Source organism: Hakea prostrata, chromosome 6 (genome assembly GCF_041222555.1).
Source record: "Hakea prostrata isolate BN-2017 chromosome 6, UWA_Hpros_2, whole genome shotgun sequence".
NCBI lineage: Eukaryota > Viridiplantae > Streptophyta > Magnoliopsida > Proteales > Proteaceae > Hakea > Hakea prostrata.
Window position 1 is genome coordinate 40860139 of NC_142605.1, and position 15929 is coordinate 40876067.

Genomic DNA, 15929 nt, shown 5'->3' on the forward strand with positions numbered 1-15929 from the left:
TCTATGTTTTTGCCTTTGTAGCTTAGGTTTTTAGAATAATTTGAATATTTAGATGTTTCTAATGGGACTGTAAGAGTCTGTTTGGTTAAATGAATACATGGATTTGAATGAAATTGGATTTTAAGTATATAGATTTTAAATCTACGGATTCATGGTTCAAAGTATTAACTATTTGGTTGGCCTCAAATCTATCGAAGTTCATAGAATTCTGTTGGATTACTCGGCGTGAATTTGTAAATTTCAACAATTTTATCTTTATAGTGGAATCTATAGATTTTACATAATACCCAAGAATGTCTTAATTCACGGTTTTAGACAAAAACGTGAAATCTCTAAATTTCATTAATTTTACAACCAAACATGTATAAATTTTTGATTCATAAATACAAGGATTTGAAATCTCTAGATTCAGATAACCAAACAGATTCTAAAGGACTAGCTTGATAACTCTCATGTGGTTCCAAGTTTAGGTTATGAAATTAATTGGTGTTGAAAAGTGACAAATAATGAAATATTGTTTTTAATATACATAGTGACACCTACAAGAACATTTCAAATAAAATAGGATGTTGTAACATTGAATGTTTCAACAGATCATTAATCATTCGATTATTCGACCTCCTTCTACACACCTAATTAATGAACTTGATAGGGTTGAGCTAATGGAGCTTTTGCTCAATCTCTCAAGTTTTCCAAATTCCATATTCACTAAATGTTTTCCTTATTATACGTAGAGAGTATTTGCCGTATCTACCAAGACAGAAGAAATTAATCATACTTGGTTTGAGAAAGCTGACATTAATGGTTGGTTCTTGGCGTGTTGCTTATCTTACATGTTGGAAACTTAGAACCACATGAGTGCCTTCAGGTGAACCACATAATGAGGCTTCAGCTACCCCCATTAAACAAATTTAGAAACCAATTTCGTTTAAACCAACTTTGATCAATCATGGGATAGTGACCTACCAAGTTGTCGAAACAAAGAGCCTGGAAATTAGATTTGAATTCAATTGAATCCATCCAAATTCCTCCAGACTCAAGTATCCACAACATCTCTTGTTTTTCACTCAAATTCATAAGTTCACCAAGTCATCAAAAAAAAAAAAAAAAAAAAACACTAGAGGTAATTAATGGGTATTGTGGACTAAGGTTTAGAGTTCTTAAATGTGGTCCCCTAAGATCTCGATTATTTGGTTATGAATTTATGTATGCAGTTAATGAAGTTTCCACAAATGATTCAATCTGTTGGCTGTAGATGCTAAAATTCAAGATTGAACTACAACTTGAAGTGTAAGGGAGATATCAGAGACAAATCAAATTGATATGAGAAATTATCATCAAATTCTTAACTAATATCAAACCTAGCCTTAAACTAAGTAATCCAGTCCGCAGGATGTTGGGGTTCACCCGATCGAACCGCATCTCAATGAAAACAGGATGAACTTTTTAACTTTGTTAAGGAATTTGAATTCAAAAATTTTAATTGAAAATAGAGGGTGGTCCATAGCATTCACAAGAAATCCTAAAATAAAAAATAAAAATAAATAAACAAATAGAAAAAAGTAAAAAAGATAAAAATTTGGTAATTGTGACTTTGGCTATCGAGACTTAGAGCAGGAGCTTGACACCCCCGATAAGGAGAGGAGGCCCCCCTTCACCACAAAATAGACATAAAAAGGATGCTTTCTTGACTCTTCTCACACAAGTATGATTCTCGGTATATAGACCCATCTCTATTATGTGCTGGTAAAATGTTAGGGGAGCATACACCTCTCCCTGATCTGTCATGGGAGGTGATCTGGTTCCAGATGATGTAGAGGAACCCAGCGTGCCAAAGGCTTTAGCAAGCGAGGGCAATTTTGTACATTGACATTTCATTGTGAAAAAAATAAAAAAAAAAAAACGTAAAATGAGGGCAACGCCCACGCGCGCATGCAGCGCTGTATCTCGCGATTCATTTCCATGATGATGATATTTAGCCGGCAAGAAAACGAGAGTCCATATAAAAAGCGCACCCAAGATAAGCTTATAATTTCGGTTGCTTTGCTTTATTCCTTTTCCCTCTCTTTTTGAAAATTAAGTCGCGGAAGGTGAGGAAGAGGGTTGAAACCAAACGCAGAAGACCTAATCTTCCAAGGCTTCAACAATGCCTCGAGAGATCATCACTTTGCAGGTTGGACAATGTGGAAATCAGATCGGGATGGAGTTTTGGAAGCAGCTTTGCCTAGAGCACGGCATCAGCAAGGAAGGGATTCTTGAAGATTTCGCTATACAGGTTCACTTCTTCTCTTTCGATCTTCACTGATTCACTGTTTTGTTATGTATTGTCATTTTTCCCAGATCCTGAATGCTTGCTTGAGTTTTCGTTGATTGTATCACTTTGCTTCGAATGGAATTAATTGATAGGTTAAGGCTCCGAATTTGGTACTGAGAAGGACGCGTCTCAATTAAAGTTATTATTAGGAAATTCTATTCAGTGAAGTAAGAATGTGAGACCTAACTTCAATTGAGACGCGTCCTTCTCAGTACCAATTCGGAGCCTGAACCTATCAGTTAAGTGAAGTTAGAATGTGAGACTCTATTGCATGCTTTGGGTATAGTTTAGTATACCGTACTGTTAATTAAACTGGTTGTCGAACATCCGTTGGAAATGGTGATCCTAATAAAAGGCGTTTTAGCTGCTGATCTTCTGTTGCTGCTAAAAACTACGACGCTTTGGTGGTTATCACGGTTTAACTGTTCACTTAATTTATTTACTCAATTCTTTCGATGTTTGATATCTCTGAAGTATGATTAGGTTAGGTTCCTAGTAAATTTAGCTCATCAATTCTCACTGATGGAAGAATTTTTTGCATTCGCTACTACTTTTTTTTGCAAGCATATTTTCTTTAGTCAGTCCCCAGGAGATTTTGAGAAGCAACTAGTAGACATGATGGTTTATACATGTTAGAATAAGCATAAAAGTATGTACCAAAAAAAAGTTAACTGTATGGCACTGTTACCAAAAACAATAGGCTGCAGATGTACATGGCAGCTTTATTTTGTCAAATGTATTAATAGATTTACAAGTTACATCATATGGTCTTCTAAGGAAATCTGCAGCATATTTTCCCTTTTTGAAAGGCAACTATAATTTTACTCTTTTATTGTTTATAGAATTCAATATTAAAAATATTATTGGAGCTTGTTGTAGTAGTAACAACCAGTTTATGCTGGTATATCTGGTATGGATGTTGTAGGGGGGTGACAGGAAAGATGTTTTTTTCTATCAAGCTGATGATCAACACTACATACCACGTGCTCTTCTGATGGATTTGGAACCCCGAGTCATTAATGGCATTCAGAATAGTGACTACCGGAATCTCTATAATCATGAGAACATGTTTATCTCAAAAGATGGTGGTGGTGCTGGAAATAATTGGGCTAGTGGGTATCACCAGGTTCGTTTCTTTTTATGCAACAGGTTTATGTATTCAAATTGCTTCTATTTTGGTGGGAAAAGATTTGATATAGACTTCTGTTGAGATTGTATTATGAGTCCATTTGTATACTTGAGAAGTAGTCATTCAAAATCATCTCTTAAGGAGCTTTGGTTCTTCTTTTAGTGTCTTTATGGTCAATATTCATGCCACAGTGTTCTGCTGGCAAACCCTACTCTTTCAATACGGCTGCCCTTCTGTGCCATTTTGATGAAACCTTCTTGTTGATTTTATTCAACTTGCACCTAACATACTCTTCGATTCAATAAAAGCTTCAATTACAGTAGATCTGGTGTTTGCCTCCAAATGCATCATGCAAACCTGCTGTTTCTAGTACATATAAAGTTCCTACGCAGGGAGTAGGAACTGGAAGACACTGTACCTAGCTAGGTGAGGTAGCACTTGCCAGACCAGGGCTTCCAATCTGAGATATGCAAGGTTTTCTGGGCTTTGGCGAGAAAGTGACATGACAAAGAGCAAGAGCAGGATTGCGACAAAGCAAATTGCAACCTTACCTACGTGATGTAGCTGTTTATACTTCCAGTTGCCTAGTAAGGTCATGCAGTTGTTTTCGTGAGTAAACAAATAGTTGTTAAATAATAGGCGGACCGAGGACCTATTCTGGACAAATTATAAACCATTCACACAATGATTTCTAGGTCAAAATAGAGCAAATATTGCAGAAAACATGGCTCCACCACTTGCCTTTTTCTTAGGCATCTATTCAAGATTAACGTACTGAATTTTAATTTGGAGAGAGATACATTGGGACGTAGTTTTATGTCATAGATCTCTCTAACTGTATATCTGCTCTTATCCTTCCATCTACAAAGGTGTTAAGATTGAGATGAATTTTCTGTGTGTCCCTGTTTGACCCACATATGTGGTCGAACGTAACTAATGACTTAAAAGTAAGGAAGGTTCCGCCGGTATGCAACGTGCCAATTTTTTAATAATTTTCTGTATGAAGATGGATGATGGTGATTGGAAAAAACACTAGAGGGACTAAAACTTGCTTTATTTCCTAGATGAATCAACAGAAGTGGGGACATATGGTGAGCGTGCAGATGGATGGGGAGTACGGATAAGGGTGTACATAAAAATTGAGTGAGTGTGAGATGGCTATGAAAATACTTGTGTTTTAGGAAATATTGGTGAGGGGGTGGGGTGGGGGGAAGACTGTTACGAATATTGAACAAATTAAAATATAAAATCCTATTCCCGGGGGGGGGGGGGTTCACTGTGATGAATGTTTTTTGGAAGCAAGATGCCCAAATCTCAATGACACTTGTTTCCTGTAAGTAAAGCTCTTACAAAATGGATTAATTCCGGAAATCGATGTCAAATGAGCCATACAGAATCTTTTTTTTCCTTCTTGTTTTGTAGAAGGTCAAGACCATCTTTGTGAATTCACAAATTATTTATGTATTCTGATTTTTGAAGTTTTAAGATATCTATTTCATGTTCAGTAATAGGAGAGTTGTCCCTTTCTCTTTGTGCACCGTTGACATTTAAAAAAAAAATTGAGTTATCAACATGTGGCTATTAATCCTTATTCAGGGATCGAACGTTCAAGAAGAAATAATGGACATGGTTGATAGGGAAGCAGATGGAAGTGATAGTCTTGAGGGTTTCGTTTTGTGTCATTCAATAGCTGGAGGAACTGGCTCAGGTTTTTTCTCTCTACCGTTCTTCCTTCAATCCTTTGAACCGCTTGTTTTCAATGGATTTATCATTCAATGCATCAATTTTATTTTTTCTCAGAAACATCGTTGTTTTTTCAATTGGAAGTTACAATTTATTAATTACTTGCTTAAGTGCAGGAATGGGCTCATATTTGTTGGAGACTCTAAATGATCGCTACAGCAAAAAACTTATTCAGACATATAGTGTTTTTCCTAACCAGGAGGAGACAAGTGATGTGGTGGTCCAGCCATATAACTCACTTTTGACTCTTAAGCGGCTTACTCTAAATGCTGATTGTGTCGTTGTTCTTGATAATACTGCATTGAATAGGATAGCAGTAGAACACCTCCATCTATCTAATCCTACATTTGCTCAAACAAATTCTTTGGTCGCAACTGTAATGTCTGCAAGCACAACGACTCTTCGTTATCCAGGGTATATGAACAATGACTTGGTTGGGCTCCTTGCTTCTTTAATTCCAACTCCGAGGTGCCATTTTCTGATGACAGGATATACACCGCTCACAGTGGAGCGCCAGGTTAGGTTCAATGATTTGTTTTAGTTTGTAATTATTCTTAAGGAATCACATTTTAGGTTTGCCTGGTGTCTCCTAATTTTGTGGCAAAGAGTAGGCTTGACTTCGAGAGAGGCATAATTGGTGTTCTCAGAACTCTCGAGCTGCTGTAATGTAGGGATTTTGCATTAGTTGGAGTCAGTCATTCACGCACCTGCACACATGCGCATGTGTTTCTTTGCTTGTTTCATTGCACATAAAATTTTCTTTGAAAAATTGATAAGAATTTAATTTTTCTAGGGAAGTGGTATGATCTAAATCATTGTTTCAGTTGATGGTAAATCATGTCTAATGTTGTATTGCTTTTTCTATGCTCTCTCCCTCCTAAAGATCCGAGATAAAAGCATCCAAAGTTTCTGTCTGTATTGGCTGCGGCTTTCTTTTTCCTTGTTGATGTGGAGGTGACTAAATGATTGGGAACTATTGTTATTTAGGCATTAAATAATGGAACCCCGAATCTAGTGCTAGGGGTAGTTGGGTAATTTCCCTTGAATCAGGGTTGGCCAGTATTTACAGCGAACGGGGAAGGATGTCGTAGGGTTTTGAGTACTTTTGAAGCTCTACATTTCTGCTGTAGAGGATGTTTCAGATCTGAAATCTAGAACTCAGGGTTTTTAGAAGTTAAAATTCTGTAGAACTGGAAAAAGATGAAGTGCAAAACCAAGGGGAGAGGGGGAATGGGAAACTGAGGGCAGGGGAAGGTTGGGGAGGGACTAATGGTGTTGTGGAAAGGTAGCGAAGGTGCAAGGGGAGTCATAGGGTATCAGGACAGCTGCTTCCCAGGTGCAGCAGCAAGGTCAGGGGGTGGGGAATGTTGTGCAGGCAAGGGGAGGGGCTGGGGTATAGGTACGATGGCTTAGGGAGGTGGGAAAAGGAGTAGGGAGGCTTCTTTACTTGTAGGCTGAAAGGGCTTGCTGGAACTGTGCTTGAATGCTTAAAGAAGAAAACAGAATGAGAAATTGCAGAAACACTATCGCAAACCCAGCCGCAGGTCACCCATCTCAGGATCGCACAACTTTTGTCAAGTCCATTATTCAAATCATAGTTTTATTCATCAGTCAACTACTGATTACATTGACTCTAGGCTATTTATAGCCTTCAAAAGACAAACTGACTCAACTTAGGTTTCCTTAACTGACAGGGATCCAACTACTTTGATGCTTGGCCTCTAAGTAGCAAAGACTTACTAATTAAGGACTCAAATACCTTACTTCCAAACACAAAACAACTCTTAAAAATAAGATCCCTTTGGATAGAGAACCCTATCACAACCTACTAACAAGCCTTATCACAACTAACCAATTAACTCCAACTCAACTGAAACTCTTTAAGTAACTCAAAATAGGCTATCCAAAATAAAAATGCAAAATTGAATCCCTGACCTCGGGATCGATTGGAGTAAACTAGATTCATATTCAGCCCTATAAGGGCACGCAAAATGACCAAAATGTCCCTAGGATATTCTGCCAGCTTTAGGTGACTCTTTTGGGTCTGGTTTTTTGGCCCAATTTTTTTTCCTTTTTTTTTTTGGGGGGGGGGGGGCTCCAACCATGATTACATCCTTAAATCTGGGGAGTTTACGCTAGTGTTGTTTCATCAGTACTTGTAGATGTATTGTTGATGAACAACCAGAGCACAGAAAGACACTCAGGTTGTGGCTTCCATTTACCGTGTCACGTGAATAATGTGGCTTCAGGTTACCATTTTACATGAATAAATTTTTAAGCTTTCCTTCTAGTCGCTTCATTTTGTTGGTGGTTCCATTGGATATTGTGTGTCTTTGATGACGAATTGTTTTCCTGGTAGGCTGAATGTATAGTTGAAGAGGGATTGATTCCATTCACTTTGTTTTGATGATTGTTTATTTGTTAAAGTGGAGGTGTTGAAATGATCGAATAAGAATTTCTGTCATTCAGGCATTCAATTTCGGTGGTTTCCATTATCTTTTTATTTCTGAAGATCAATATCTATAAATGTTTTGTTTGTCAACAAAAAGATAAACAGAGACACATCTGGGATATGGTTTCAAGCTACGTTATGAACTTATAATTTTTACCAGTCACATGATTTTGTTAGTGATACTGGCAGATTTTGTGCTAGTTCCTTATATACTGATGCCAACAGTATGGTTGTACACACCTATGCTGACTGTAGGACTCAGCAATCTAAAGCAACCATTTATGAGCTTTTACTCACAAAAACGAATTGTTGTTTCTTGCCTATATAGTTCCACTTTGTTTATTGTTGTAGCTGTCTGATATAGGTAGTTTTGCATTTGGCAGGCCAACATTATCCGGAAAACTACAGTACTGGACGTAATGAGAAGACTTTTGCAGGCAAGATTCCATGTTGATTGAAGTGTCTTCACAATTTCTAAGCTTTTTACTCATAGGAATAAATAGAAGAAAATTGCACTAGGAGTAGATGGGCTTCTTATTTTTGTGTGTTTTGCAGCCGAAGAATACCATGGTTTCCTCTCTTCATAATAGAAACAAAAAGGGAAGTCAATCAAAGTACATATCAATATTAAATATCATTCAAGGCGAAGTAGACCCTACTCAGGTAGTGTTTTTCTATGGTACTGTTGTAACAATTGAAGTTATTGTGCATCATCCAGTGGTGCTTGTTCTGTCATCTCATCCATGAACTTGTTCCCTTGTGGAGCCACATCTAGTGAACTACTAAGGTGATGGATTAGTATAGGTGTGTTGAAAGGGATTCATTGCATATCATGTTATATCCTATTCTTTAGCTTTTGTGATTCACCATCCTACTATCTGGTTGTACCAAAATGAATGGTTACTCTGTGTCATTAATTCTATACTAACTCAACCCAAGTTGTTTTAATTGACCTTTAGAGAGTTCAACCTGCATAACTCATTTCCATGTGTGATAACTAAAGATTGGAGAAATGTTAGAAACAGTTTTTTAATTACTGTCTGGTTGTATCAAAATGAATCATTACTCTGTGACATTAATTCTATACTAACTCAACCCAAGTTGTTTTAATTGACCTTTAGAGAGTTCAACCTGCATAACTCATTCCATGTGTAATAACTAAAGATTGGAGAAATGTTAGAAACAGTTTTTTCATTAAATCCTTTTCATGTTAAATAGTGTTCCAATAATTCAGAAGCTTTTTCTTATCATTTTATGGGATTTCGTTTCTTCAGAAGCAATACATAATCATTTAATTTTGAGCAAATTGCACTGGCACCCCAAAATGGAGGCTTTAAAGCACTGACACCCCACTTTTTGTTTGAAAAACACATAGGTCCTATTATATCAGAATGGTTAGTTATATTATCGCAATGATTATGATACACTTCCAAGAAATCTTATTCTCATTTACTATTAAAAAAAAAAAAAAAAAAAGAAGATATTCTTCCGCCTACGAAGGTTATTTGATGAGACATTGTTGTTGGATTTTTCCCCCTCAGATTTTGGTAAGGGCATTTTTGGAATTAAAGAAAAATAGACAGTGGTAATTGTTTTGCTGACAGAAAAATAAAGAGTGGGTTAACTGTTTTACTAACAGAATGGACTTATGTGTTTAATGAATTGAGGTGTCTGTGTTTTTCAAACCAAAAGTAGGGTGTCAGTGCTTTAAAGCCTCCTTTTTGGGGTGCTGGTGCAATTTGCTCTTTAATTTTTTATACTTTAATGATCTCTCAAGCTACGGTGCAATGCTTTTCCATGCATCTAATTTGTCAGAAACATTGCTCATTAAGACAGTTTTATCAGGACATCCATGTTAGAGTTTGAGGATGAATCTCAAAGGCCCTTGGAACTTGGGGCCAAATGAGCTAGTTTTGGAAGTTTAGTTGATTATGTTTTAGATTCTATTTATTCTTTCACTGAGATGAGTGCAGTTCGCTTTCTTAGGTCTAAAGTTAGGGGGCAAAAGAAACTAGGCTTTTTGAGGAGAAACTCTTTTGCAGTTGTTATCTGCAGCTGCTTTTATCTTTATTGTTTAGGACTATTAGAGGTTAGGTAACCTTGGTTCTTTTAGCATCTTCTCTTGTGCTTTGTTGTTGAAACATTGTTATATTCCACATCTGGCCCCTGGAAGTGCATTTTTATATTCTTTTGGCGCCACTTTGGTTTGCTGCTTATAATAAACTTACACACTACAAGATGTTGACATTCTTAGCAATAAATTGGTATCTCTGTTGATTCCCACTGCTTTACTGGAATCAGGTTCATGAAAGCTTGCAAAGAATACGTGAAAGAAAACTTGTTAATTTCATTGAATGGGGTCCTGCAAGCATTCAGGTATCTTTTCCTCAAGAATAAAAAAATGGATACATAACACTGGTAGTTTCTTACTGTGTGATTATTATAGCTTTTATACTCTGTTTTTGCTTTTTTTTGCAGGTGGCACTGTCTAGAAAATCTCCATATGTTCAAACAGCTCATAGAGTAAGATCAACCTTCTATTGATGAATTTTGCTTCTTCAACATAATTGGGAGTTAACTTGTCCTCTGAGAACTTCTTTGGAAAACTTTTGTCGCTGCATTTTCATGTTGGTTGTTATTGCTCTCCTTCTAGTTCACAAGAATGATATAATGATCATACTAGATACATGGTATCTTGCGAGCAATAGAATGCTGATCTGTATCTACTTCCTTTAATAGGTTAGTGGTCTTATGCTGGCCAGCCATACTAGCATACGACTTCTCTTTAGTAAGTGCTTATTAGACTATGAGAAGCTCAGGAAAAAGCAAGCTTTCCTTGACAACTATCGGAAGTTTTCCACATTTGCTGTAAGTTGGATGCTTTTAACTGAATCTTTACAGTTGTGCTTTATTTTGGTCATAAAATTGCCATAGTGATCAGTGAGATGAAATTCTTTTGACTTTGAACTACATTTTTTTGGCATTGTGTTTTATTAGTAATATGCATTAGGGATTGCCACGACTATTCTCCATTTCCTTTTTGGGTGGAGAAATACACAAGTCTCCCTCATCTCTTATTTTAACTTAATTTCGCAGGATAATGATCTTTCTGAATTTGATGAATCACGAGAAGTAATTGAGAACTTGGTTGATGAATACAAGGCCTGTGAATCACCAGATTATATAAAATGGGGAATGGAGGTATTCTCTGCTCTGGCTCCTTTATCCATGTCCCTTCAACTTTCAAGGTTACCTCACTAATGAGTTACAATGTGACAGGATCCAAACCGTGCTTTGACTGGAGAGGGAAATGCTTCAGGGACAGGGATCCATAATTAGCACTATAAACTATCCATGTAAGTTATTCCTTCTTCTTTCAAGTCACATTGGTTAATATCACTTTCTCCAAGCCTTTAATCTTTGTTTTGCATTATGATGCATGATATAAATAGAGGAATACATGATGAAGTTCCTTGGTGTACCCTCTTGTTCATGATATTCTCTGGTTGATGAGACAAAGGATGGCCAAGTTTAAGTCATCGAGATCTACCTTGGTTCACAATCTCTTAAGATATGCAGTACAAAAATGAAGTATATGATGTGTTAACTTTAGCCAAATTAGAACATTTAATGAGATAGTGAATTTTTGCTAAGGAGTTCTCCAAAGGGGCTATTTTTAGTATTGAGGCTCAATTATAGGAGTTGGTTCCCAGAGGAATAAATAGGATGAAGTAGCAAGATGTATTTGGGGCACTATGTGTTGGCATCATGGTGGGAGATCTAGCGAGATATCTCACTTTTTCAAATAGGCGAGACGGGATGGAGGTCGAGAGCAAAGAGTTAGGATATCTCGTTGGAACTCTCAATTTTTACCTTTTTTTTTGTGGATTTCAGTTGGATTTTCATTTGCAACTACCTTTAGCACATCTACAATATTGAAGGAAGATCAGTCATTCTCTATTTGTCTTATAAACTTATGATTTAATGAATTAAATAGAATTTCTAATGGTTGTATAATTGTATTATTCTATTCTTAAAAATTGAGATTGTGATATTCATATGGATAGAATTTTGATAACATTTAGGTTACTTGATGCATTTAATACACTTGTTTTTCATTTATATGCCCTGAAGGTTCTCTATTACAAGTTGTATAATCTTGCATTCCCTAATCTTACAAAATTTCGGTTTCATACTATGGGTAAACTTATAAATCATACTTAGGATTGTTTTCTAACAAATCTAAGGCCACCAATTTGTTCAAAAGGCCTTAAATAAGTTAAATACCAAGTTTCAACCTAATTGGGAACCTAAAACCCACTGAGTTGACGCCAAAAAATTGTATATCTTGACCGATATCTCAGTTTTTCAAGGTGGCGAGATCTCGCTCTCCACCATGGTTGGCATAACCTATAAAGCATTAAAGAGAAGTTTTATAGGACTGTTACAGAATCACATAATGAGGCTTTAGCTACCCCCATTAAACAAATTGAGAAACCAACTTCGATCAATCATGAGATAGTGACCTACCAAGTTGCCAAAACAAAGAGCCTGGAAATTAGATTTGAATTCATTTGAATCCATCAAAATTCCTCCAGACTATCCATACTTATCCACATTCTCCATGATATCTCTTATCTTTCACTCAAATTCATAAGTTCACCAAGTCAAAAAAAAACACACGAGAGGTAATGGGTATTGTGGCCTAGGGCTTAGAGTTCTTCAATGTGGACCCTTAAGATCTTGATTATTTAGTTATGAATTTATGCATGCAGTTAATGAAGTTTCCACAAATGATTCAATTTGTTGGCTGCAGGAACTAAATTTCAAGATTGAACTACAACTTGAGGTGGAAGCTAGGGAGATATCAAAGGCAAATCAAATTGAAATGAGAAATTATCGTCAAATTCTTAACTAAGATATGGTCTAATGATAGGCCGACTAACCGCTAACGGGATTTGATCGTAATCCTTTTTGTGCCTTGATGATTTCCATAGTTATTTTACGTGTTGGACATTCAAACTAGTGAAATTGAAGTATATGTTGGCTTTCTTACGATAATGAAGATTTCACATAAAATTGAAATAGCATAATGTGACAATTTATAAGGACTTGGGCATCTTTTCCCTTGTACTGAACTTCCGTGTATAATCCAAATAACCTTCCTCCTAGGACTCTACGAAAGATTGTTCCTTTCAAGTCAGGGAAGGCTCTGAGGTTCCATTTTTCAAATGAAGGGCGCCAAAGCCCCTGGTTTTGATGGTCTCCCAGCCTGTTCTTTCAAAGACATTGGGACACAATTGGATCTGGTCTTATACAGGGTGTCCAACACTTTTTCAATGGAGGCCATATGCTTAAGAGCTTAAACAAGACAATCATTTCTCTCATCCCCAAAAGAGGGCACCCCCAAGAGGTTTCTCATTTTCGTTCTATCAGTCTTGTACCACTCCCTATAAAGTCATAGCCAAATGTCTAGCTAATTGCCTCAAACCTATCCTTAAGTCCATCATTATCCAGACTCAAAGTACCTTTGTTTCAAGTCGAGCTATCTCAGATAATATTTACCTTGTTCATGAATATCTTTATTTTCTTAAGAAGTCTAAATCCACTTCTAGATTAATGGCTCTTAAGCTTAATATATGTAAGGCCTATGACAAATTAGAGTGGTTTTTTATTGAACAGACTTTGAGACACCTAGGTTTTGTTGATCAGTGGATTCAGTGGGTGATGCAATGTATCACCACGGTAGAATACCAAATCAAAATAAATGGGGCCCTCTCCAGGAAAATTGTCCCCTACAAAGGTATTCGTTAGGGTTGTCCCCTTAGCCCTTACATTTTCATCTTATGTTATGAGACCCTCTCTCAAAGACTCACATCCAATAGAGGGATCCCAAGACTCCCAAGCATTAAAATTGCTCGTGGTGGCTTAGAGCTCAACCACATTTTCTTTGTAGATGATTGTATGCTTTTCACTCCTGCCTCCATTTCAAATGCTTCCTAGATTAATGTTCTCCTTCAAGATTTTGAACTAGTCTCAGGTCTTCATATAAACTCTGTTAAATCTGTTGTCCTCTTTAGCCCTAGGACTCTTTTGAATACTAGGAGTGATATTGTTTCAATTCTAGATATCAAAGAAGCCTAGTCATGGTAAACTTACCTAGGTCTTCCTTCCTCTATTGGCAAGTTTAAAATGCAAATTTTTTCTTTTATTCTTGATAGACTTGCCTCCAAATTATCAGGCTAGAAACACAAACTTCTGTCCTCGACAGGGAAAGAAATTCTAATTAAAGCAGTTGTTTTTGCCCTCTCGGTTTATGCAATATCATGCTTTCTCATTCTTAATGAATTATGTCAACAAATGAATAAAAAAAATTCGGCAATTTTAGTGGAAAGATGACCACGGGAAAGGAATATTTGGGTTAAATGGGAAACTTTGTGCAAAGGGAAAAGGGAGGAGGGATTGGGCTTTCGAGATGTTCAATGTTTTAATAAGGCTTTGTTAGCAAAGCAAAGTTGGAGATTGCTTACAAACCCTGATTCATTGTGGGCCCAGGTAATGCATGCCAAATACATAAAGGACACCCCTTTCCTTGAATGTCAACCCCCTTCACCTTGCTCTTGGGGCTGGCGTTGTATCCTTACTGGTAGAGATATCCTTAAGCATGGTCTAATCAGAGAGATTGGCAATGGGACTAACACAAACATTTACAAAGATCCTTGGTTGCTCTCTCTTCCTTTCAAGGGCATAAGTAGCTCCCCTCTCACAAATGATCCCACTTGGGTGCAAGAATTAATTAAATGGGAAGATGCACAATGGGACATTCCCCTTGTCCAGTCCCTCTTTAACCCCATTGATGTAGAAGCCATCCTTACCATCCCTCTTTTGTCTATCAATACAAATGATTCATGGGTTTGGTACAAAAATAGAAATAGTAAGTTTCTGTTAAATCTGGATATTGCCAATGTTTGGTTATGGCAAATACTCAAAGTAATACTGCTTCATCATCTACTCATTCTATTTTTTGGAATCAAATTTGGCACATCCCCACCCTCCCTAAAATCAAACATTTTCTTTGGAGAACATCCTATGAGGCAATTGCAATTGGTAGTTCTTTATTTACTAGAAGAGTCATTCTTGCCCCTTATGTTTGATTTGTGGTCATTGCCTTGAGAATGTTGGTCATGCTTTCTTCTTTTGTTCCCATTCAAGACGTTGTTGGGAACTTCGCCGTCTCTGCATTAATATGGATGAATTCAAAGGCGAACATTTTCATGATTGGATGGAGTTTATCCAATCAAAGTTTAAGGGCTGTGAGGATATGGATAGAGTTAACCAAATTTGGAGTGCATTAATTTGGTATATTTGGAATATTGGAAATGCAATTATTTTTTGTGGTACTGATGCTTCGATACATTACACTATGAATCACTTCTCTTTTTTTATTGGCAGATATCAAAAACTTCTTAAACATTTCTCAGGTCCCAAGTCATCAACAACAGCTCATTGTTGCAAATCACCTATGAAATGTTGTATGTTTTTAATTTTTCGTGGATGGTGCGTGGGAGAGCAACACTAGAAAGGGAGGAAGGAACTGTATTCTCTGGACACTAATGGAACTTTTATTGCTGCACAATGCAACCATGGTTTTGGAACTTCAGTTTCTTTGATGAAACTTCTTGATGTGAGATATGGCCTACTTCTAGCTCTTTTTTTAGGAGTATCTCACATACAAGCGAACTCTGATTGCCTACCATTTGTTTTGGTTCTCCAAGGTTTTATAGCTTTTCTTGAGATTGGTCTAGTCTTAGCTTAGTTTTTGAAAGTTTTAAGATTATTATAGATTTTAATGTGGTTTTGTTTAATTTTGTTTCTAGAATTAGCAATGTTTTTGCTGATTTTCTTGCTAGGGGGCGCGTTGTCTTTTACTCTCTCGATCATGGTGGAATATCCCCACATTTATTCATGGTTGTTGTTTCTTTGTTGGTGTTCAGGTTTCTGGCTTACACTCTTTTACTTAATGATATGCATTTTATTTCTTGACAAAATAATAATAATAATGGTAATGCAAAAGAGTTGGATCTTCTACCATGGTAGAGATATGTGTTTTCCTCAAACCTCTCAACCATACATTAGGAGGGCCGTCAAATTTTGATAAGAAAAAATACAGGTGGGTCTTCTGGACCCTACTCCTAATGTGTAGCAAAGAAGTATTAGAAGAGGAACACAGATATTTAACCATCAAAGTAGAGGATCCGGAATCAAGTGGGAGTTGCAAGGGTCCTTAGTGG

The 15929-nt window shown here is 36.8% G+C and overlaps 1 protein-coding gene across 4 annotated transcripts; it reads left to right on the forward strand.

Annotated features, from left to right (window-relative positions):
- Nucleotides 1-1964: 1964 nt before the first annotated feature.
- Nucleotides 1965-15644, forward strand: TUBG1 (gamma-tubulin). 4 transcript variants are annotated; one of them, XM_089158489.1, is made up of 12 exons: nucleotides 1965-2275; nucleotides 3240-3440; nucleotides 5040-5151; nucleotides 5303-5703; nucleotides 8022-8075; nucleotides 8194-8301; nucleotides 9940-10014; nucleotides 10117-10161; nucleotides 10378-10506; nucleotides 10735-10839; nucleotides 10918-10994; nucleotides 15091-15644. In XM_089158489.1, exons 1-11 carry the CDS (start codon nucleotides 2147-2149, stop codon nucleotides 10975-10977), a joined length of 1419 nt encoding a protein of 472 aa, XP_089014615.1. In that variant the 5' UTR covers nucleotides 1965-2146; the 3' UTR covers nucleotides 10978-10994; nucleotides 15091-15644. The 4 variants fall into 4 exon arrangements, with proteins under 4 accessions (XP_089014615.1, XP_089014616.1, XP_089014614.1 ...); XM_089158490.1 differs by having other exon boundaries at nucleotides 15120-15644; XM_089158488.1 differs by lacking the exon at nucleotides 15091-15644 and adding an exon at nucleotides 11091-12392.
- Nucleotides 15645-15929: the final 285 nt, after the last annotated feature.